Source organism: Saccoglossus kowalevskii, chromosome 9, assembly GCF_978046115.1.
Source record: "Saccoglossus kowalevskii chromosome 9, keSacKowa6.1, whole genome shotgun sequence".
In the NCBI taxonomy this organism is placed as follows: Eukaryota; Metazoa; Hemichordata; class Enteropneusta; family Harrimaniidae; genus Saccoglossus; species Saccoglossus kowalevskii.
In genome coordinates this window covers 223,822-247,937 of record NC_140649.1, presented here as the reverse complement: position 1 = coordinate 247,937, position 24,116 = coordinate 223,822, and the positions used below count along the sequence as shown (strand labels likewise).

Here is a 24,116-nt window from a genome sequence, read left to right as displayed (position 1 = left end):
ACTTAGTCCAAAGACATTATGAGACCTTAATGCACAATACTTTAATTGTCAGATCGGACTAAAAGTGGCTAACTGGTGGCCATTTTATATTTCTTATACTTAAGGGACTCTGTAATACAATTACATGTTTTTCAATGTTTAAGCTTTGCATTGGCCGATTTCATTTAAATATAGAATATATACTTACTTCAAAGGAACAAAACTTTGTGGTTCAAGCATGTTTCAGGGGGATTTTGGGTGAAAAATGGTCATTTTAGGTCACAAAATTTGTCTTGTCTTGATCCACTCCTATTGTTCTAGCCAAATTAGAAAGTAACTTGTTCCTGTTAATTCACACACTACATGTACTTTGTCTTGAATGTAGGCTATGTCATATTATCTCTTGTTAAACTCAAAACATGCTGGTTAGCATCCATTGCTGTGTACACGATTGTGTCTGAGGCATAGTGCTATAGGACTTGGTGTTGATGGTCAAGCAGAATCATGGCAACCATTAAGGTTAATCGATTAAATGAGTAACTAACTCAATTATCTTCACTGTGATGAAAATTCAATAATACTATCAATAATAAAGAAAACAAAACTTTTCTGCATGAGTGGGCAATAGAATGCTGCCATCTTGAAATTGGTTATTTTATTAGAGAAGATATATAATCCAAACAAATTAAATTTACTGTTATGAAAAATATAACCTGACTTAACCAAAAACATTTATGTAAGCACATGCTCTATCAATAGAGCAAATGCAGTATTTTCATTAATTTAAGTTCTCAAGTTTTGCCTCTGTATTCAAATATTTTACCTGTATGTGTTTGCATCAACATTACTAATTACATTCATGTTAAACAGACTGCTTTCATGAAATATTAGATAAAATATTTTTTGAGATCTGCTAATAATCCTCGAGAAAAACTGATTAACTGTCTCACTGAAATAATTTATTTTCAGAACTAGCTCATCCTGAATCATATTCACTTTCAAACATAACTTTTAATAAATTTGTTTCATATTTTATTTTAATTTATAATATTTGTTAGGAAATGGGTATTTTATATTTTGTGAATAAAATTCACTATAAAAAAAGTTTATTGACCATGGGGCAGGTGAGTCAGATTTTCTGCTCGCCTGCTCGCCTGATTGAAGTACTGCAAAATCCTGAAAATAACAAAACATTTTTTTTATTGAACAAACTTGGGTTTATAAGACGAGCTACATGTACAGTGCCACTGTGTGTTGTGTTGTCTTGTAAAGTTGGGTATGCTAGTGCAGGTGACTATGCTACTGTGTGTTATGAATTTGTAATCAAATCTAATATAACATTATACATGTAGTTGGCTGTACTATTACAAAACAAGCAGGATAACACTAAAGCTTATTGTGTGAACAGTACATCTTGATTCAAACCTAGTACATGTCATTTTGAAAAGACATGCCATTGACAATGACATATTTGTGTTATTTGTTTCAGCTCGTATGTTTTCAATAGGTTTAGTACTGGGTCCATTCAATCATTACTGGTATGGGTTCTTAGACAGACTTCTACCAGCCAAAACAATTGCAGTTGTAATACGAAAGATTCTTCTAGATCAAACAGTAGCATCCCCATTCTTTGCAGCATCATATTTTATCGGTAAGTAGCAATCCATTATTCTCTTATCTTGGACACACTCCTGACTCTTTTTAAATTAATAGTTTAATAGCTTTTAAGTGCTCCGTCATGACATGCTTGCTTGGATACTGCAGTGTCTTTAGGTCAGAGCTAAGATAGATAAATAAATACCAACTTGACTGGAAGATTTATATATATGTAGATGTTTATAGTTATAGATTTTACCTGTACGAGACAGCCAGATAGGTGATTGCACACATTGGGAAAATTGTTGTGCACCACGTTTCTTATTGTTCCCTTTATGGTTACAGTTCTTAATTATTATTAATGTTAAACAATGCCTTAATATGTTGTTTATCAGGGATGGGAGCTCTAGAAGGTGAAAAATTAGAGCGCAGTGTGAATGTATTTACAGAGAAGTTTCTCAGGGTTTACATGGTGAGTTAATTAGTCCCCGTTCGGACGCAGTCCGAAAACGGGGACTTATGTTTTGACCTCCGTGTGTTCGTGTGTGCGTGCGTGCGTCTGTGTGTGCCTGTACCAATCACAATCAAACTTCACACATACATCATACATGATATTATACCGGTACATATGCACGTCAATTTGTTTCACGATCTGATTCAAGATGGCCGAATGGCAGCCATTTTTGTGCTAAAAATCATCAAAATCAAGCATTTCTTGGCTGTTTACAAATGGATTTTGTTCAAACTTGGTATATACATTAGACATTATGGGACCTTGATGCAAATAATTTTGTTTTTCAGGTAAGATTCAAAATGGCCGACTGGCGGCCATTTTGTTTTAATGAATGGGCTTCTAGACCCATATCTCCGACTTGTTTTGACTGATTATATTCAAATTTTAAATATTCATTATACATCATGTCATGGATAAACAGATATATTGGTTTGACGATCCTATTCAAAATGGCCGAATGGTGGTCATTATTGTGCTAAAAAAATCATTAAATATCAAGCATTTCTGGCATTTATGGATGGATTTCGTTCAAACTTGGTACATACATTAGACATTACAGGTTCCTGATGCACGTCATTTTATTTTTCAGATTGGATTAAAAATGGCTGACTGGCGGTCATTTTGTTTTAATGATTGGGCTTCTAGAGCCATATCTTTTAAATGCTTTGACTGATTATATTCAAATTTTATATATGCGTTATACATCATGTTATATATACATGTTTTGAAAATGGCTGATATTGAATGCTGCTCCAGAGCAATATCTCTCAATATGGACAAGTACTTATTAGACGATCAGATGTCAATCTTTTTTATGGTTAAAAAATCATATTCCTGACATGGTTATATTCAAGCTATATTACTATAAACAAAACTATATATCTTAATTTTGATAACTAACTGGGACTGTGCCATGCATGGCTTGTTAGTCCCCGTTCGGACGCACTCCGAAAACGGGGACTTATGTTTTGACCTCCGTGTGTCTGTGCATGCGTGTGTGCGTGTGTCCGGACCTGTATCTTAGAAATGCCTGGACCAATCACAATCAAACTTCACACATACATCATACATGATATTATGCATATGCACGTCAATTTGTTTTACGATCTGATTCAAGATGGTCGAATGGCGACCATTTTTGTGCTAAAAATCATCAAAATCAAGCATTTCTTGGCTGTTTACAGATGTATTTTGTTCGAACTTGGTATATACATTAAACTTTATAGGACCTTGATGCACATCATTTTGTTTTATGATCTGATTCAAGATGGCCGAATGGCGGCCATTTTTGTGCTAAAATATTCTAAAAATCAATCATTTCACTGCTATTTACAGATGGATTTTGTTCAAACTTGGTATATACACATTAGACATTATGGGACCTTGATGCAAATAATTTTGTTTTTCAGATAAGATTTCAAATGGCCGACTGGCGGCCATTTTGTATTCATGAATGTGGATCTCGGGCCATATCTCTGACTTGCTTTTACTGATTATTAATTTTTAAATATTCATTATACATCATGTCATAGATAGACAGTGGTGGTCATTTGTTGTGCTAAAAAATCATCAAATATCAAGCATTTATGGGTGGATTTCGTTCAAACTTGGTACATACATTAGACATTACGGGTTCCTGATGCTCGTCATTTTATTTTTCAAATTGGATTCAAAATGGCTGACTGGTGGTCATTTTGTTTTAATGATTGGGCTTCTAGAGCCATATCTCTTAAATGCTTTGACTTATTATATTTAAATTTTATATATTCATTATACATCATTTATATATATACATGTATTCAAAATGGATGATTTTGAATGCTGTTCCAGAGCAATATCTCTCAATATGAACAAGTACTTGTTTGACGATCAGATACAAATGTCAATTTGTTTAATGTTAAAAAATCATATTCCTGACATGGTTATATTCCAGCTATATTACTATAAACAAAACTATATATCTTAAATTTGATAACTAACGGGGACTGTGCTATGCATGGCTTGTTTATTACTAATGTAGTATTATTGACATAAGCCATGATGATCATAGACACACCTGTCATTTACGTAATCAAATAAATTCTAAAAGAGTAAATACAGTATATTCAAATCTTTTGAATTTGTTTTGAATAATTTCACTTTGAAAATTGTATGTGCCAGCATTGAATTCATAAAAAACAGTCACCTGCCAGCAATATGGCACATACTAATATTGATACAGTGTAGTATCATTAACTGCCTGACATCTATAAGTGTAATTACTTCAACCCTTGCTATACAAAGTTGTTACAAACAGTAATTCTATATATATAGTCTTCAGTTGTGTAAAGAACATGTGACTTGTCAGGGGTACTTTTTGTCCAGACACCCATAGTTACACCATGCAGCCATTATTAGTGTTGCAATGTCCAATCAATGCTTGAGTATGTAAAAAAAAAAATATTATATATACCGGTAGTTCCAGAATTGGTTTATTTCAGTGTATTGTGTTTACAGAATGATGTGGTACCACAAAATGCTGGCATGTATTGCCAATGTATTATGCTATGTGGGGAGGTGGTATACATTTGTGTAGATGCTTCGCCCTGTCCGGTTGTCATGATTATATACCCTATATATGAAACATGTTTTTGAAATGCAGTCCCTCACCCCCTTGGCTATTTTCGCCGATTTTTTTGTCGCCGGAGTGATTCACATCCCAAATTTTGGTTCTCCGGGCGTCTCTAATAAATACCCTATCTAACCGCTGGATTGAATTAGCTAAATTATGAAAAATTCATGGAAGATTTGGCCTCAACATTTTTTGCTCGGAAATGCAAGGGCAATAAGACTCGATTTTCAAGAACGCAGGTCGCTTGAATCGGACGATTTCTATTGTTTCAAGTCTGGTGTGTGTCTAGAAAAATAACAACTTTGTTTTTTGGTGAATATAGAACATGTTCTGTTCCAATAAAGAATTTTGATATGCAAATTGAACGATTTTAATAGTTCCTTATTGTAACGTCTCCCATATAAATAGTCCTCTACTCCCCAGAATTTGACAATGGTACTAGCCCAGAATTGACTTTCTGTTCAGCGCGTCATTGATTGTAGCAATGTTTACGCCACTGTATGTACGCACACTCGTGAATTTGACAACATTCACTTGAGCGTTTTAGGATAGTGGAAATAGAAGCAAATAGATGGAAATGCCAGTTATGCCAGGAAATGCTGGCCGGGATAGATGTATTTAGTGTTCATTTCTATGCAATATGTGTACACCTGCGATTCTCAATTTCGATGTGTAAAATCATATCGCTGCTGTGGACGGCGACTGCTGACAGATTGTTTTGGTTCTACGACTCTCTTGGCATGGGCAACTGATTTTTTAATATTCTGACGTTTACTTGGTCGTATTTTGTATATACCACTCAGACACTGACAACAAGTAAGTAAACAGGCCGGGACATAGTCAATATGCAAGTCATCTTACAACATTAATGAACGAAATTTACATTTTACAATCTCATGCTTCCGCACAATCCAATATTTATGCTGGATAACAAAGTATACAAGTACTGTCTATGATATACTGCAAAATGGAAATAACATACCTATTTAACCGTTGTTGATTTTTGTACAAAATTCCAAGAACACAAAACGAACAACTGACAACAATCGACAAAACAAAAACACTACACAGTCACTGTAGCCACACCAGAAAAAGATACTGTGGAACTCATGGCAAATGTAAATACAAAATAAATGTCAGTGGATACAATATTTATTAATTTGCAGCCTCTATGGACAATTTCACAGCCTATATATAATATTGCAAAACCATTAGTTGTGAACTGAATTTAATCTTATCAGGATTACCACATGAAGTTACACAGATAGAAAAAAAATGCAATATTAAGACAAGGAAAAATATAGCCTTTGTCAAGGCTATATACTAAATTCTCTTATTTTGGGGGTATTTTTGTGAGTGTACATGTATGCATTAAAATTATCAAAATTTAAAATGTTAATCATAGTACCATGTCACAGCATTTTGGCTACTTTTCCAACAAAGTAAAATCACTCGATAATTTTGTTTACTTTACATTACATTTTGTAAAGTAAACAAAATTATCGAGTGATTTTACTTTGTTGGAAAAGTAGCCAAAATGCTGTGACATGGTCTAATTGGTGGTGGGAATTACCAAGCCAGTTTATAAAACAATCCGGTTGGCGACCCGTTCCGCTCAAAAACAAGCAACATCATGTTTTCGGCTGTTGCCGTGGTATGACATGAACATGAAACTAACGTCGATTTATAACTAAAACCAGGCCCCGTATACGAAGTTTGCAAAAAAACATTCAGTCTTTAGAAGTCACTTTATTTTATTGCTAGGACGGTATTCTGCTGTTAAATTTATTACTTCCAACCGTTTTGCGATAGTATTTTCTAGATCGAAGGCAGCATTTACAGTTCATTTATAGTTTATAGTTGATACAGTGTAACAATCATGTTGGCGCTGGTGATCTCCTAGCCAAAATAAATAAAACATGATCATATGAACACTGCTATAATACAAAACTGGTAGGAGGTAATAAATTTGGGGCGAAAGTATTAAAAAATCAGTTTTTGGCTGTTGTGAGTGAGATTTTTTTTCAATTAGTGATAGTACGACCTGCCTGTCAAGTATGAACAAATTCAACCAAGCCAAAAAACCCACAGAGCAGTTAAAAGCCACAGGTGAAAAGTTACTCCGACTTTGAGGTCAAGTTTCTTGGTATTAATGAAAATAGACATAAAACAACCAGTAAATTTATGCCCACACTCAAGCTGAGTAGAATGAGCTACTTTATCCTAGAATTGTAGGTTGAGACACATTTGGCGCGAAGGTATTAAACAAATCAGTTTTTTGGCAGTTGCCATGGAAACAGTGGGCCAGAATTTGTTTTCAGATTTTACAACCTAACTAGAGTAAAGGTATGACTTGCCTACCAAGTTTGAACCAAACGGCCCAGCCAAAAAATTCACAGAAAAGTCAAATTTGTCGGTAATGAAAAAAAGATATCAAAATTTCAAATAGTAACTTTGTGCCCACACTCAAGCTGAGTAGAATGAGCTATGTCTGAGGAGTTTTATCCTAAATTCGTAGGAGGAGATACATTTGGCACGACGCTACACAAAATTGATTTCAAGGGCAATCCTAGTGGAACGGATCGTCAATAGTGAAAAAAAATGTTCGTAAATATTATTGACCACAAAAGACGCTCATTGCAAAGCGTCTTGTAATGGTGCTAAAATATTCCTTGATTTGAATTGAGTTTGGATTAAGCATTTTAACAACTGTAGAGTAGAAAACTTATCACAGAGCTCAAAAAATGGGATAAACCTGGGTTTTATAATACAGTGGGTGATATAGAGCTGTAAAATATGAATGAACTGAACCAGATAAAATAGAATTAACCAGATAAAATTGATTTGTAAATAAATCCAAATAATGTTTGTGTATATCCCATTTTGACATAAATATGAAAAATGTTGCTGTTACTCAAGGCATAATATTATACTGCTCTTTTGTAAAAGAAATGTGTATTTTCTGTTTAGTTTTTGGTAGAGAATCTTTGGCATTACAAAATAAACTGTAGGGAATTGTTGCATTCATAATTATGGGCATAGAAAAATATATTGAAGCTGCGTAAAAAAAATATCCAAGCATTCTGACTATTCTCATTTCAATAATGTGTGTACATCTTAGATAGGTGCCAGTACAAAATAACATCATCCGTATGATATAAACTTGATCAGATGTGTTCATTTGATTACTGAAATGAGCTTGTGGAGATTAGTCACCAAATGCCACATGTTCCCATCATCTATTTTTAGTGGGGACCTGATTCTGGATTGTAAAACTCAAAATAATCAGTGAATATACTATGTTACATATTCCAACATTGTAAAACTGACCAACAGAATATTTTTCCTGTAGCATTATATTCTCTTGGAATTGTTGGCAACAAGCTCAAACTTATTGATTAAAAACAATGATTGAAATTGTGACATGTGTAAATATAGATTAAGCTAAGAAAATCTGCTGTGAATAGCCTAGAAAATAAAGAGTATTTTGTACATACTACTGAAATGTGTATGAAGAATTGTTAAACTTGTAGTGATATTAAAGTACTCCTAATACTTCAACATCGATATTTAGTAAATCTTGAGAGAGACTAATTATTATTTCCACTAGTAGAGCCTGTGTCTCTGTCAATAACTGGTGTATTTATTGTCTTAATAAATCCTATTTTAATGATCCAGCATACAATAAATGCAGTTAGTTTACTTTTATGGTGCATGTGTTTATATTAGAACTAATTAAGGTAGCAGAATAGTTTTTTTGAAAAATGTAAACACCTATAATCGGAATAAATTTTACAAGAAACCATACAATCTATATATGTTTAGAAAGCTCTTGACTTGTATTTTCCTATTATTAGCAGGGGCTAATAATTTAACTAACGTGAATAAAATTTTAATTGTCATCTTACAGTCATTCATGCGATCAAAAACTTTCTATTTTTTGCATTAAGTTTTTTTTTTCTTTCCGAAAATCACAAATTTCAAGCACGTTTTTTGGTGTTAAAGTTAGAGATACCGGTGGTTTGCGCGAGGTTTGTGAAAAAACGCAATAGAATTTTGCAAATATGTAAATACGGATATGAAGCCAACATATCCAAGAGTAAGAAAAGCTAAACGGCGACATCTACAGAAACATCCTACCACTAAAACTGAAATAGAGTCTTGAGTCTATGATGCGTACCGGTATATAGGGTCACCTCAGGTCAGTGGCTTTGATATAAATAGAGATTGTCGTCGAATTCAAGTATTTTAGTTTTGATATTTCAAAATCAATATTAGTGTGATCTAAAAAAAGTAAATTCCTGTAGATTAAGGTAGAATGTTGTGTTTTTGGCATTTTCGCACATTTTAGTGAATATAGCAGTGACAATATTTCATGTACAAATATAATTAATCGTTTTAATAAGGGTCAACTCCGTGGACTTTTTTAAATTCACTATCAATTAGTTTTTTGAGAGAAACTAAATAAAAACATGTTTCATCTTTGAATTCCAACTAAAAATAATGTTAATATTTTAATACTTCTATACATAAACAAAAACATTGTACACAGTTGTTGATTGAAAACGTAATTATAGCGTTATCACATGAAACATTAATATAATGTAATTAATTACGTAATTATACTGTTATTTTTTGTTATGTTGAAAGTACGTTTTTTGAAAACGTCGTTATGATGTTTACAACTATAGTTATACAACGTATTTTTGAGACGTCATAAAAACGATCTGAAAAAACATGACATCGAAACATTTTATAATTACATCATTATAACGTAATTTTCTACAATGTTATAAAATGTTAGTATTGGACTATCATTAAATAATTCTCCGCCAATGTTTTTATATAACTTATTTATGATATTTTTATTTCAAACGCTATGATAACGTAATAAAATGAGGCTCAATATGAACTATTTTAAAACATTGATAATGCAATTCTATATACTGCTCTCAAACAGAAACGTTATTATAGCATAATTGTATTACGTTCAAATCATAATTTTCACAAAACTGTTATATTAGTGTTTTGTAACGACTTATATTGAAATCATGTTTTATTTCATAGTATAATATTCCAAAACGTTATTATAACGTAATTTATTAGCATCTATTCACTGTTTACTTAGCTGTGTAGGCACATAATTTCTAAAAACAACGAGTTAAGTCAATCACACTCTATTATATTTTAAAGATGTAATTGTTAAATAATATTATTATTTTTCTGATGAAAACGTTATTATAGCGTCATTTAATTGCAAATAAATACTGTTTTTATCTTTGCACCCTTATCCAAAAAATGGTATGGACCATAAGCTCAGTACTGAGCATGCTCAGTCCACTGGCTTTCCTGCATCTATAAAACTCGTGGATGTACATGTAACTGTTGCTGTGTTTTTTTTCATTCTTCGCATGGTAAGTGGTCGAATATTTGTATAATCTATACAGGTTGTATATTAATATATATGATTCAGACAAAGATTTTACTCAGCAAACTATGATTATCCAAGCTTATCAATCAGAAAGATGGTTGCTACGCGAGGCAGAGGCCGACCATTTTGAACTTGCTGGCAAATTTGAATTTTGTTCTTCCCTGTGTTGGTTGTTCGAGACAAATTGTATTTGAATGAACTTACTTTTGTAACATTTCTTGCTTTGTTTGTGTTTCAGAATAATGTTGTTGAAAAAGGAAATTAAATGATGTTATGTCTGAGTGCCGGAAAATCAAGATTTTTGTGTGGGAATTACACAAGTATACAACTCATATTTTCGTATTCGGTCCCAATTGTATTACAATGTAATTTTAAGTGTAAATGGAGATATTGTAATGTTAAATAAAGTATGTACAAAATCGGGAAAAATTGGGGGTGGGCGCTTACCCGAGGACCACCCCAAATAAGATTTAAAAAAGTTGTTTTTGTGATCGTATGATAAGGTCAAATAAAGGAATGCTTTCGTACACTTTGTACACGTACTTATTTCTTGATTTATAAACGTGAGCACTTGGTCAAGAACTGTGGAAATACTAAGATACAGGGTCGAATTTCAAGAATAAAACTTGTTTTATGTCAGCGAATGAAGTTGTATTAAATTGGCTACAAAGTATGGTAAGTATTGTAATCAATGCACGGTTACCTTTTTAGTAGCCGTGATCAGTGCAAGTCGAAACGGCCGGGAAAAACTACCGCTTGTAATCCAAGATGGCGATGACCTCATTAGCATAATTTTGTTCACGCACGTATTGATACATCGCATCGTAATTACTGAAGATTAGCAGACAGGGTTATGAAACAAATAAACCTTTTATTACTGATGTGAAATGTTTACAAACATATCCAAATGGCGATACATAAAAAACAGACTGAAAATAAACTCTGGTCGACCTCATTAACATGATTTATTCACGCACCCACACACATGACAAAATTACAAAAATAACGATGATGCAACAAGTTCCCATCATCGGCATGCCTCATTATGGTTATCGTAATGGACTTGAGGTCGGCAAAATGTTTTTTCGTCAACGTCCCAAAAATAATCCACATGACTACATCGTAATGCCATAGCTGTGATGAAGGATGGAAAGAAAGTAGCAAGTTTATGACGTGATGTCTCAAAAGTGCTAGCTCCCGTTATGGATTCACAGTCAGCGAAATTCTACGTTTTGAAACCAAAGCTAAGTGCTTCAAACCACTCACCAAGGTATGGATTGTTGCAATATTGGATTCATCGTGAATGAAGAGATGCTACGTGGTTCATCTTGCGTCGTTAAGTTCCAATGAGTTTTTACGTAAAAACACAAACAAAACTGCCCTTTTCAGGGCCACCACACACTCCAAAAAGAGAACTACCGTAACAAACACACTATTTAAATAAATCAAACTCGTTCGTTTTTGACGAATAAAACTTTATTGTTGACCCCGTTCTTGGCTAAAAATCACCTTGGGCGTTTAACCGAGGATGTCCCCAACATGTAACTTTTGTGAAAACAGGGGGGTGGGCGCACATCTTCTCTTTCTCCCCTTTTCCTCTCCTTTTCTTGCTTACCCTTTCCTTTTTTCTCTCTTCTTCCCTGACTGAGTATCAAATAGTCAATCCCTAATAAATGTGTTTTCCATGCAGTATGCCGTCACACATCGTACAGATGTCATTCCTAATAGCAGTACTCAAATAATGAAACCAAACTTCTAAATAGATTTGATGCTGTCTTTTCCACCCCTTCAGGCGATTATAAAAACAGATAAATAAGTAAAACCCTTTTTTTCTTAGGGTATTTCATTTTTTTTTTTTTAGATTCATTTATTTTGAATTACTGCATAATGGAAAAAAAACAGAACAAAAATGATTCATTACTGAAATTAGGGAAATCAAAATGTTTTAAATTGATGAATTAAATTTTAAATAATTAAATTAAGTGGCACAAATGTTATATTTCAGAATCTGCCATGTGCATAGTCAAAATATGTGATCTTTTCTGTATTACTTCACAATGTGGAAATATGCATTCTATGCTTCAATTTTATACAATTATGACTTTTGTGTACACTTGTACTTCTATTTTAGTGTTGGAAAGTACATATTTTTTATTGTTTTAATGATGGAGTCCACAAAAATCAAAATGTGTGAATTGCTTGTTTTATGCACATGTTTCTTGTGACAATACAATTTCTGCAAAAAATAAGCCAGGTTTGGTTTTATATATACATGTATATCTAAGGGAGATAGCAGAGTACATTTCTAGGAGTCATGATTCATTTTGTTGTATACAAGCTAACAAAGCTAATTTAAATGCTATGAAAAGTCTTTAGTGCTTCTTCTGCTCCATTTTCTGTTTAATCATTCACTATACTGTTTTTGTCTAATTTGTTGGCTTATTGCCTTAAAACATACTTATTGTAATTGTGCAATCCTTGAGTTGGGTACTCATTTTGTTCACATGTACTGCAAAGTTGCCCTTTAACTGGATATCTTACCCCGTATGCAGTTCTACCTCAAAGCTATAGTATTGTGTTTGTCATTGAGCATCAAAATGTCAAAATATAGCATCATTAAAGTCATGTCATATAGCCACAGGGAGCATTCAGTGTCTTTCTAACAAACTGTGCATATTGATGACTTGTATAAAAGATTTTTTCTACCATTGGATAATGCAATTTATGGTTGAACAATATATTTGTTTTAATAGCTTTCTATTTGCACATATTTCTTTATTCCTTTCTTTAACTAATATCACAAAAAAACAAATTCATTAAAATTTAGAAACGATTTAACAAAATGCCAAATGCAAGATGTATGTAATGAATTTGTTGGTACAAATCTGTATATAATAATTATCATAATGCTAATTTTTCTCTGCATTTTTGCATCTTGATAACAGATAATTCACATAGATGAGTAGTTACACATTTGTGGGGTATTTATTTAATGCATTCTTTCAAGATTACTATTTATGTAGGTGTTTGACATATTATTGACGATTATTGAAATAAACAAAAGCCCAGAAACTACCTATACATAAAACATGAAAAAAATTGTAAATAGTACAACTCATAGCCACTCACAATGTAATGAAATGTCAATAATATATGTATTGCTCTTTTGAGAAAAAAACATGGCTTTTCTTAACAATACACTATATCAAGTTTCTGTGAATGTTGGGAATGCGACAATCTATAACACATGTTATAGCATGAAAGACGATAATATTTTTAATGAATGAAGTACAATGTATATCCTAATAAAGAATCTTTTAAAAGATAAACTGCAATTTGCATACTGATTTGGGGATAACAGAAATTGTAATATTAACATTTTCATACCACATACATGATTTATATGCATCATAAAAAATGGGAAAATAGCCATAAACCTTGTTACTTATACAGGACTTTGTGATAGCGATTGCATATCTACTGTTGCCGAGCAACTGTCTCAGCCAATTTTTGTCTCATTATTGTCATTACAGCTGCTATTACTGTCTCCAATTTCTGTATAGTATGCAGCATCTATTAAATTGATTAAGTTTGGAGAATACAGAATCATGCAACTAACCCATATTCTTATCTTATATATTGTTACTCACAAAAACATGTATATTTCTATTTAAAAAAGAATCAAGTCTTCTTGATCACTGGCATAAAAGCCGAGAATTACACATTTTAGTTTTTCATACCTTTTTAAAAATTTTCCACTTTCTGGTTCCTGACTATATGCTGAAATCATTTTTTTTAATAGAATAAATAAAATAAAGGTGGTAAAATTTATCTTGATTTTAAAATTTCACCTTGGTTTCATTTAGAGATTATAAGAAACATAGCTTTGTTCATATTTAGATATGTGTTATTGCTATACACTATCAGAAAATGCAGTATCTCATTCAGGTTGTTAAAATGTTGACTGAAACTTGAATTATGTAATTAACATATGTTTATCCTTATCCTAAGGCCAAATAAAATAAACTCAGATGTGTGCAATACAGTACCAAACCACAATAATTCAAGTTGCTTCACAGAGTTTGGTTCTATTCTGCATTTTATAGTGATTCAATCCTGAAAAAATTACAGTACAAGCTTTTAGAATTCAAGTTGAAGAGCATCAGTGAAAATAATAGAATTTAATAGATGTTCATGTTTATATTGCTTTAAAACACTTTCTTTTCGTCTATATGTGAAACAGTGAAAATTAGTGATGTGAACTGACATTTCCCAAAAAATCATTAAACAGGAAAAGACGTTTTAATAATAATGTTTAATATCACAAGAATACTGTCTGTACTTGGGTAGCATGATACATTGTATAATCTTGTATTATATTTTACCATTTAATTTGAATATGTGAAGGAATCAAGCAGAAATGTAATAAACAACATTTGAAAGACCTTTGATTGCATGTTTGTCATAATGAAATGCAGTTGTACAGTAAAATGTATTGTTTGGTTGATTACGTCAGAATACATCTTTCCTACATATCCCTGCTCTCTGGAACTATTAATTTGTTGAACTTACTCAGTAAAATGAAGTTTGGCAGTTGTCTGATTCAGACTTAAATAGATTTACATTTACCAGTAAATCTAATTCTGTTTCACTTATGTGGACTTCTTTATTTTAATTATCAAATCACTTTGTCTGTGTCTGACAATCTGGGACAGTATATATAATGATGTCCTCACATTGTCCATGGAGCTGAATGTTATCAATGACAAATAGCGTTTTATTGTGAATTCTGATCACATAACAGCAGTATAAATAATATGGTCATAGTCTTGTGATGAGAAAATTTATGCATTTTTTTTTTACTCTTGACTTCGTTGAGCGAAGCTTATCTTATTACTGAATGTCTTTCGGCATCTGCATCAACTTTTTAGTCTATGGAAATATGGATTGACCTCTGTGCATACAGTACTCATTTCGCCCAGCCTCCCGCCCGCTTCCGGATTTCGATCGCTTTTTTTTCGCTCGCTTTGTTCAATTCGACCGCGCAATTTCCGCTTTTTTTTCGACCGCGCAAATCCGGAAGTATCCGCTCGCGCAATCGCTCGCTCGCTCGCTCGCCTGACAGAGCAACCGCCCGCATTTACAGTTCATTACCTACTGTTTCATGTACAAGTGTGTCATTTTTGTTTTTATGATGTTAAAATAAGAATAAATACAATCAAAATTTTATAGAACGACCGTTGAAAAAATACGGTGGATCACACGGCCATATAAAATTGGTAATAATACATACGCGTAGCAATAATTTCCACCATAAACAAGATCGAACCAAACATGTGAAATCAAATACGAGACTGACACAGACACAACTAATATGAAATAAAACCATTCAATTTTTGGTGGAGAGCTAAAAATGTCTACTGTAGAGTATGGTATTCATTGAGTAACCGTGTATAGGGTGACGGTTGTCATGCACGCATGGTTTGGGTTTAACGCGGGTCAAGTTGTAGATATGTAAATCTATGGCACCTATAACAATTGAAGAATATCTGCAGGAATAGTAAGACTGTGAAAAAAACGACCAATCGATTGTTATAGAATGACAGCAGTGTAAAATTTGTCAAACAAATACAATACTTGCAAATGTAATGTCGGCCAGCGCCCATCTTACTTGTCCGAAGTTGTCGAAGCCGACATCAATGGAGATCGCGTTTTTTAACTAGGCGGCTGGCAAGCGGACTAACACGTTACATAAACTTGTTGAATTACAATTATGTTTTTATTTTTGCGCCCAATGTCTCGTTATAAAATAAAGGATTCAAAGTTTGCAGGGTATTCCTTTTTTTGCGAACTCTGGGCGAAATACTTTCATGAGCTGTACGTAGTTCACTTACAGCCAAAACAAAGTCAGCTTGGACATTAAGTTGTGAGACGCGACAAAACAAACGCTGCCAGTGATAGATTACGTGAATAAAAAAACAAAATAAACGCAATCAAAGGCGCCGACCACACGCTTAGGAAATAAATAGAACGCGTTGCTAAGAGGAATCGCACCTGCATCTCGACGACGTCTCCGGTCATGAGCAGGGTTTGCCGCGTCTTGGAAAAATTGAAAGTTAAAAAGGAATCAGTGTCGGGGAACCATTCACAATGTTTGCATGAAAAATTCCCCGCGAAAACCTTTTTTTTTTCTGTTACAAACACTATGGTACCTGAATCCCGATTAATTCATAAATATGAATCGTTAAGGGTCAATTTCCTGCAATCCTTCAAGATTAAATTTGCCTCCGAAAATCTTTCTAACGATGACCTGGAAGATTGCCATGATTGAGTGCCACCATTTCTGTTCTAAGATTTATTCAGTATAATAATACAAATGTTCACCCCAACAGAGGTGCACATACAGTTTTAGCGACCCGAAGAGCTCATTGTCAACCGAGGCGAAGCACTACGATAAAGACTTTCCGTTCCCAATAAATAATAATAATAACAAAAAAAAAACTTCTCGTTTCCGACATTATGAAATTCTTTCGTTTTGGGGGAAAAACCCTGAAAAAAAAACTGATTTTGACAAGATAATTTAGAAATTGATATTAAGAATAATTCATAACGAAATGTATTCCATAATTACTGATTACACACGAATATTACAGAAAAAAATAATTTGCTATATTATCTATATTTGTGCCTTTTATTTGTCTTGAATCGTGACTGAAAGGAGCTGGATGAAATTACAAACTATGTAGTGTGTTCGACAACTCATGTATGAACAACAATTTTAATAAATATGATTTTACTTGGTAAAATTACTGTATTTTTCTACATAAAAACAAAAGAATTTCACAATGTCTTTATTATCATAGCGTTGTTGGTAAAAGTTGAAAATGATACATCCACGTGAACCTGCTTATATGAGATCGAAGGAGTCTCTGTTTTCAACAGCCGTATACATCTAAAACTGCGTCATCGCTAAGTTTCCTTGGTGGACCACGAGCTCTGTTCCTTGTTTGCACGTTATCATGTTCACACAATCGCAGACATTATTTGTAAGGGTGCTCTTTGAAATGGCACATTTTTTCGATGTTTTAGCGAGTACTCCGCGGGTATATGGCTTGTTCTCACATCAGCATAATTTTTCTCTAATTCACTCATCGCTTTCCCACATGCACTTCTCGTTCTTTGCTGCTAGCTTTTTTGCACTCTAATATGTTGTTGTTTTTGTCTTTCTAAACATCGAGTTTATTTTTGACATTCAACGAGATCGCTTGAATTTTGAATTTGATGACGGTTCGAATTTATCCACTTTTACAGTGATCAACATTGCGTTCGAGTAGAGTTACTAGTAATTACAAAATCCTGATTTACATTTTTCTTGCGGTGTTTTTCGTCAATGTATTAAATATAAGTGCTTTGGGAAATAACATAATTATATTGCGCGAGTAAAAGAGTTTGGTGAGACTGTCACAACATACTAAAACAGATGTTTTATTTATTTCCAACGCGCGTGGTCGGCGCCTCTGATTGCGTTTATTTTGTATTTTTGTTTTCAAAATGTATCACTGGCTGCGTTTGTTTTGTTTTCCTCAACAAATTAACTGTTCCGAGATCTCTTTCATTTTTCGTCCGGCTGCTGCCAATCCAATAATTCGTCGTCGCATGTAATCAGACAAGCGATTAATCGTCACAGTCATTATACTAGTAGTTTAAGTCCAATTGATTTGTAGAAATTCAGCTATGTGATAATTATATGTGCAGTTTTGTTTTGCGCACCCAGACACATCAAAAGTTAACCAATAGATTTTCTGAACTACAGCATTCGTATTACTTGTGCAAATTGAGTAAGAGTCATAATGTGAGTTGCGTCGCAAATAACAAAGTGTCAAATTATTTTGAGCGCCGTTCGGAATAAATTTAGTCAAAATCACACAGAAACACACACACACAACACACAAATACTAGTACTCAATAATATCGCGATTGACCAGTCATATAGCTGCTTGAACTACACACACAAGGACGTAAATATGTAAATACAGGTCACAGTTCGACTTGCCTAGCAAACGTTACAATGTGTCAAGTGATTTGAAGGCGTCTTTTTTCCAAAACAGAGAAGCAATAGGCGTTGTATTTTGAATCGTCATTAAAACCTAAATTTATTAGGAATAAAAACTTAAGTTTATACATACAATGTACGATCATTGTTACTCCAGCGGTCGGTTGGCAAGCGGACGGTGTTTCTGAAGCCAGTCATAGAAGGAGCGAGCGAGCGAACAAAAGCGAGCGAGCGAGCGAACAAAAGCGAACGCGAGCGAGCGGAAAAAAAGCGGTCGGTTTCCGGTCGGAAAGCAGCGAGCGGTCGGAAATTAAGCGATAAGCGGTCGGAAAAAAAGCGATAAAAGCGGGAGGTTGGGCGGAATGAGTACTGTACGTGTGTTTAGACCTATATCTTAAACATGGCTGGACCGATTACATTCAAACTTTACACTTACATCATACGTAGTATTATACAATTTGTTAATTATCAATTTGTTTCTTGAACTGATTCAAGATGGTCGAATGTCAGCCATTTTTGTGCTGAACAATCATTGAAGTAAAGCATTTCGGGCATTCTGGAACCAGATCTCGGCTGTTTACAGATAGATTGTGTTCAAACTTGGAACATACATTGGACTTTTTCTTTGGTTTTATGGAGGTGATAACTGCGCAACTGTTTTGGCAGGCGACAGACAAGTATTGTGAAAACAGGAAATCAACAAAGACAAGAGAGATTCGCTAAATCAACATTTTGCTATTACATCATTTTACCACAACCCGCTGAATTAGTATGTTGCTTTTTTTACAGTATATTCATTATACATGATGTCTTAGATATACAGATATATTGGTTTGATGATCTGATTCAAAATGACCAAATGTGTTTTTTTAAAATGTGTTCTAAAAATTATCAAAAATCAAGCATTTTTGGCATTCCGGATCTTGGTTTTTTTATGGATGGATTTTGTTCAAACTTGGTAGATACATTAGTTATTGTTGCTCCTTGATGGACATCATTTTGTTTCCCAGATCGGATTCAAAATGCTGACTGGTGTCCATTTTGTTTTAATTAATGCTGTTCCAGAGGAATATCTTTCAATATGGACAAGTACTCATGTGAAGATCAGATACAAGATGATTGAATGTCAATCATTTTAATGTTAAAAAAAATCATCATAATCAAACATTAGCTTCTGGATCCATATCTTTGACATGTTTATGTTCCAACTACATGTATATTACTATAAACAAAACTATACGTGTATATCTTAAATTTGATTACCCGGTACTGATGAGCACGGTGCAATGCATGGCTTGTTTTTTTGTCTTCTTTTTGAAAATTGCAAGTCTGATTGCCTTGATACTTGGTTTGTATTGACCTCTCTCAGATTTGTTCATTTTGTGATGATATATTATTGATTTTATAATTTTGATGAATAATTTTGTCATTTTTGGTAAAAAGTGATATTTTTGACTTATTGAAAATACAGAGTCCAATTGCTTTGATATTATATATATATAGGTACCTCAGGTGAACTTCTCTCATATTAATTCATTTCATGATGTCTTAATTCTCTAATTTTTAGTCCCCATTCGAACGTAGTCCAAAAACGGGCACTTATGTTTTGACCCCCGTGTGTCTGTGCGTCCGTGGGTCTGTGCGTGCGTCCGGACCTGTATCTTAGAAATGCCTGGACCAATCACAATCAAACTTCATACATACATCGTACATGATATTATACATATGCACGTCAATTTGTTTCACGATCTGATTCAAGATGGCCGAAATGCGGCCATTTTTGTGCTAAAAAATCATCAAATATCAAGCATTTATGGCATTTATGGATGGATTTCGTTCAAACTTGATACATATATTAGACATTCTGGGTTCCTGATGCACATCATTTATTTTTCAGATCAGATTCAAAATGGCTGTCTGGCGGCCATTTTGTTTTAATGATTGGGCTTTGAGAGCCATATCTCTTAAATGCTTTGACGGATTATATTCAAATTTTATATACCGGTATTTGTTATACATCATGTTATACATGTATATGTACATGTATTCAAAATGGCTGATTTTGAATGCTGTTCCAGAGCAATATCTCTCAATATGGACAAGTATTTGTTTGACCATCAGATACAAATGTCAATCATTTTAATGTTAAAAAATCATATTCCTGACATGGTTATATTCCAGCTATATTACTATAACTATATATCTTAAATTTGATAACTAACGGGGACTGTGCCATGCATGGCTTGTGATTAATATTTTTGTCATTTTTGGTAAAAAGTGATATTTTCAACTATGATTGATTTGATATTATACTTGGTACATATAAGTACATTGTACCTCTGGTGGACCTCTCTTACATTTTTCATTTGGTGATGATAATAACTTCAATTTTGATGAATACTTTCGTCATTTGATTTATTGCTTTGATATTACACATACATGTACGGTATATGTACTATACATATACCTTAGGTGGACCAATCTCTGATTTGTTCATTTTGTGATGATATCTTCAATTCTCTTATTGAAATATTCATAGCTGCATGTATGTATTGTTACGGTCACGATCGCTAATGTTTTTTTTGTTTTGATTATTACCTTCTGCAATATCAAAATATACATTGTCGCATCAACCTCTGCTGCGCCTAGGTTGATACTTCTGTTGCACTGTCTCTGTGCATACTTTGCGGTATCCTTGTAAACCTCACATTATTATTATTATTATCATTACACAGCATCTCAACTTTAAATAATGCCAGTTTTCATTTGGTCAACAGGTGGTATGTGACATCTCATGACAGTGTATGCGTTATTACTACTATAAAACATGTAGTAAAAGCGACATGCAATTTTAGTGAATTGTGGTAAAATGACGTAATAGCGAAATGTTGATTTAGTGAATCCCTTAGGCTCTTGTCATTGTTGATTTACTGTTTTCACAATATTTGTCTGTTTCTGGCCAAAACAAATGCGCAGTTATCACCTCCATAAAAACAAAGAAAAACTGTCAAGTGTAATTTGATTCTGTTCACAATAAGAATAAGATGGTTGAATTGGATGGTACTCTTAGACCGAAACGGGATGTCACAAGTAAATTTGACTGACACAAACGGTAAGCTGCAGTATGAAAACTTTTTCTGATGAAAGTGACAAGTTACATTCAATATCAGATAAACTTGACTTCAACAAAGCCTGGATTCGTAATGTTGTGGAGAAACATAAACTGAACATCATCGTAGAATGGGGGCAAATCTAAACAGTCACCATTACGACTGAAATTCAATTCATCTAGTTGTTCAGTGGGTTCTTTCTCAAATGCATGGAGTGAGGTGTTATCAAATATGCAACCTGAATCAATCATTGATTGCAAAGACCATCGCCAGTACAAATTTAAAATTGAAAATCAGCAACATCTCAATGTCAATGTATACCTTACAACAGGCATCATAATGTTTCAAGGGAATTAACTAGATTGGTTAATTCATAACCTGGACTCAGCATTGACATCTATGAAGGATGTACTAGAAGATACACAAGCTGATAATTCCGCAGTAGAGGCTATAATCCCAGATATAGAAACAAATCCTTCACCCACTACCAGTATTAGCAGTAAACCAATAGCAACATTATCACAGAACTGTTTGAATAATTCAACTAATTCAACCAAAAATCTACTAAATCCACCCTAAAGGAAAACACTCCATCCATAATCCCAAGAAGATACTGTCCAAATAATTGTTCAACTCCAATATCAATAAAATCAAATAATGCATTACAGCATACCAATGAAATGGCAACCACACTGACCAACATGTTCAAAACAATTTGTGGGGGGATCGTTGTAGTCAACACTGATTTGTGAGATCATATATCACAACCATGAAGTCATAAGGAACTGGATACAAATTAACCATTTGAGATACTCACAGCAGGATATCTTTATTACTGGAACAGTACTACATAGAGTTTACAACTAGCTAAAAACAAAGTTACAGGAACAGCAATAAGCATAGTATACTGGCACTTGCTTGGGTCCAGTCTAACCATAGACCCTCAAGGGTCTATGGTCTAACACAAGGTGCTAAAAGGGACTTATTTAAGGCATGGTCAGTAATCCAAAAGTTAAACTTTCCTAATCCTGTACTAAGACAATGATTGGCTGAAAGATAATCCCTTTATAAACTGACCAATAATGTAATCATCAATTAATAATGGCATACATTAACAGGAAGTGTGTTTCTTTGCCGTAGAGTTCAATGTTAAGTTGAGGTAAACACACTAGTAAAACATGTTGAAATGCGTATAACTTCTAACGAACATTACAATGCTTAATCAAGTAAATCAATTAAGAAAGACAGTAATTTGATAATACATATAAAACAAGAATGAATAAAATCAAGCAAGAATAAGTATCATTTCTAGACATTTAAATGCCACAAACTAACACAAACCTAAAACATGTCAGAGTAAGCCAGCGATACAATTCAACAAATTGAAGATAAATACTGTTGAATAATACGAAATAAATGCAATGCCAGGGAGTTGATGGATAGGATGAATTCTGTTGAATCGAATCTTAACCAACAAAACAAGCAAATGAACAAACTACTGCAATTGTCAGAGAAAACCCAAGATATGTTCAAGAAATCTACTCAGTCGACATCACCCGACAGCTCCAATGAACTAAAAGAAGACATAAAAATCAATCTGCTAGACACCAATATCCTAAACATGAAAGAAATGATACAACACACCCAAGCCAAGACTGATGAAGTTATTAAACTGTCTAGTGAATATAAAGTACATCTCAAGAAATCAGAAAAAGACAAAGAAAGAGTACAAGAGGAACTATTATTAGCAGAAACGAAGATAAACAAATTAACTAAAGAAAATGAGAATCTTGAAGCTAAAATAAAAGAAGCAGAGGACAATAAACAACAATCTTTGAACAACCATAATCCACCACCACTAGTTTCAACAAATCCCTTCACTCCACTAATAAATGAGACTAATAATGAGGAATCAAATCAAGTCAATAACACCATAACCACTCAAGCAAGTAACACAAATCAGTGGAGATCACCAAAGATAAAGTCCCATTCTAAGATGGAAACTCTTATTGTCGGTGACTCGATTCTGCAAAATATAAAGCCATCCAGAGTATACAGAAATACGCATGCGAGAACCCTTAGAGGCAGCATCGTTCCACAAGTTACAGACTATATTATGTCAGTCAAATCTTCAAATACAACAAATGTTGTCTTACATGTTGGCACAAATGACATTGATAGTAATATTTCTCCAGATGCCATAATGAAAGAGTACAATCGTCTAACTGAATCTGTGTCAACGAAATACTACCGCGAAGAAATAAAGTAAACTTTAATATCATAGCTAACAATATAAACGCAAGACAGCAAACCATGTGTGATGGAAATACTAAATTGGTATTTATACACAATAGAAATATTTCTATCTGATGAAGTTCATCTTAATGATAGAGGTACAGCTCTATTAGTCAGAAAGATGTTATTGGTCCAAAACTGGGAATAAATAGAATACACCGCTCTGTAAATAAAAAATTTCCTCAATACTACAGTGAAGAAAGAGCAAAGATATCAGGAACACATCACTCTACCCAGTACAATAATTTGTTTTAAATAAATAGTAACTAAATTAACAAATTTATGATCCCCTGCAAATGTAAACAAAATCCATTTCTATTTCTTACTGGAATGTCCAGGGTATTATAAATAAACTTCAGGATACAGATTTCCTCAAAAATCATCATGACATCATAGGTCTTGGAGAAACATGGCTTACTACTGGGAACAAGAATATGTTAAATTTATCTGGTTACTATGATTACTCAGTTGTACGAAAGAATAATAAGAGAGGCGGGGTTTCAATCCTCATCAAAAAATCAATAAAA

The 24,116-nt window shown here is 33.5% G+C and overlaps 1 protein-coding gene across 3 annotated transcripts in view; it reads left to right on the top strand.

Moving 5' to 3' along the window:
• Nucleotides 1-24,116, top strand: part of LOC102801403 (mpv17-like protein 2) — a 109,408-nt gene that overhangs the window by 25,802 nt on the left and 59,490 nt on the right. For 2 of the 3 annotated variants that reach the window (XM_085503021.1, XM_085503022.1), the window contains exons 2-3: nt 1,469-1,630; nt 1,971-2,047. In XM_085503021.1, coding sequence (XP_085359147.1) covers nt 1,469-1,630; nt 1,971-2,047 — 239 coding nt within the window. Of the gene's footprint in view, nt 1-1,468; nt 1,631-1,970; nt 2,048-10,369; nt 10,714-24,116 lie in introns of those variants that run through there. The other variant, XM_006814951.3, reaches the window with a different exon arrangement.